We start from the raw sequence: 1,885 nt of genomic DNA, 5'->3' as shown, positions 1-1,885 counted from the left end.
GCGTTCTTCAAACCGAATGGCATGACCTTATAGCAGTAGGGTCGTCCATCCGTTATAAATGCCATTTTTTCGCGATCGTCGGGGTGCATCATGATTTGGTTGTACAAGAGAAAGCGTCCATGAAGGTGAGCATCTCGTTTCCAGCCGTGGACTCAACTAAACGGTCGATGTTGGGAAGAGGATAGTTGTCCTTTGGGCAGGCTTTATTCAAGTCTGTGAAGTCGACGCAGACGCGCCACTTCCCGTTCTTCTGTTTGACGACTACTGGATTTGCTAACCACTCAGGGTAGTGCACCTCAGCAATTGAACCAGCGCCGAGCAACCGGTTGACCTCTTCGTTTACAGCCTTTGACCTATCTGGAACGAGCTTGCGTCGCTTCTGTCGGATAGGCTTGACTATCGGATCGACGTTTAGTTCGTGAGTTGTTATGGCCGGATCAATTCCTTTCATGTCTGATATGGACCACGCGAATGTGGACACATTTGCCTTGAGACAGGTACGCACCAACCCTTGCGGTCCGGCTTGGATCGGCATCGTCAATAGGTAACTCGAGAATTTTGCCTTCGTGGGAGCAGACTTTATAGGTTGGAGGAGTGACGGAGTTAACCGATAAAGACAATCGTTGGAGTTTAACTGTGGCGACTAGGAGTTCCCTAGCGGCCTTTTGATCTCCTTGCAGTGTTTTGATTTTTCCGTCCGTACCAGGGAACTTGACGCACTGGTGATAAGTGGATGGAATGGCCAGCATTGAGTGTATCCAGGGGGTTCCGAGTATGGCGTGGTAAGGGGCCTTCGTGCTTATGACGGCAAACTTGACAGTCCGAGTGACTCCACATGCGCGTACCGGAAAGCGGATTGTTCCCAGTATTGTTTCGGAGGATCCGTTGAAGCCGGTTAATGTTCCGGAGGATGGTTTGATGTCGTCGAGATCGACTCCCATCTTCTGCAGGGTTCCTCGGAAAATGAGGTCGACGGAACTTCCTGTATCGATGAGGACCTTGGTGACGTCGTACTCCCCAATTCCAAGAACTACAAGAAGAGGATCGTTGTGGGGGTACGTGAATCCGGTGAAAAGGTTATCGGAGGGTGATTTGGCGGCCTAGTCAGCCATCTCGGCGAAGTTGCGACCTGCCGACGGTAATCCTTGACGGAGTGAACAGAGTTGCCGCAAGGAGGAGAACCGCCCATGATGACATTTAGTTGATGTCGCGTTTGGACCTGCTTGGAGTCTAAGAAGGCGCGTAAATCGGTTGGTACGCTGCTATCGTTTTTTGATGATGGAGTGTCGTTGCTTGACATCTTAGTTTGCTCCAAACGCCTCCGGAGTTCATTGGGCTTAGAACGATTGAGGCGGATTCGGAGATCGCATGCTCCTGCGTTGAGTTTATCCTTAAGGTCGCCGTTCGGGCGTTCTTTGGGATCAAGGTCAACTGCCGAGATACATCGCGACTTCTGTGCATTCAACGTTGTTCGGAGATCATTGCGCGTGGAGCTGTTGCTGTTTTCGGATTCAAACTTCTGTTTCAGAACATCCCTCAAATCTTCGAGTACAGGTGTGTCATCGTTCTCATCGTCCGACGACAAGTTTTGCTGGGAAAGTATAACCTCAATGCGTCTGCGGTTAGCTGGTTGCTCTTCGTCAGCCGAGGAGTCTGCCTCGCCATTGCTCTTCGGGGCATCCTCCTCGTCATCTCGTTGTTGGGTTTCGTTATGTCGACTTTTGCCTGTAGCTTTGCGCTGGGCTCTCCTTTCTTTATTCTTGCTCCAGTTCTTGCCGTTCTTCGGCTTAGCCTTTAGTGGTTCGAACTTGAAGTCTCCACTTGCTAAGAAGGAGAGGTAGTGCGCATAGAGTGACTTGCACTCTGTCGTATCGTGCCCTTTGAC

General features: G+C 50.7%; 1 protein-coding gene across 1 annotated transcript; it reads right to left on the bottom strand.

Moving 5' to 3' along the window:
- Positions 1 to 88: 88 nt before the first annotated feature.
- Positions 89 to 941, bottom strand: LOC106330925. Its single transcript, XM_013769314.1, has 2 exons — positions 506 to 941; positions 89 to 453 (listed from the first exon to the last, which is right to left on the bottom strand). The coding sequence occupies exons 1-2, from the start codon at positions 939 to 941 to the stop codon at positions 89 to 91; spliced, it is 801 nt and encodes a 266-aa protein (XP_013624768.1).
- Positions 942 to 1,885: the final 944 nt, after the last annotated feature.

The sequence above is a fragment of the Brassica oleracea genome, chromosome C3 (assembly GCF_000695525.1).
Source record: "Brassica oleracea var. oleracea cultivar TO1000 chromosome C3, BOL, whole genome shotgun sequence".
NCBI classification, from domain to species: Eukaryota; Viridiplantae; Streptophyta; class Magnoliopsida; order Brassicales; family Brassicaceae; genus Brassica; species Brassica oleracea.
This window is presented reverse-complemented; position numbering and strand designations above follow the sequence as displayed.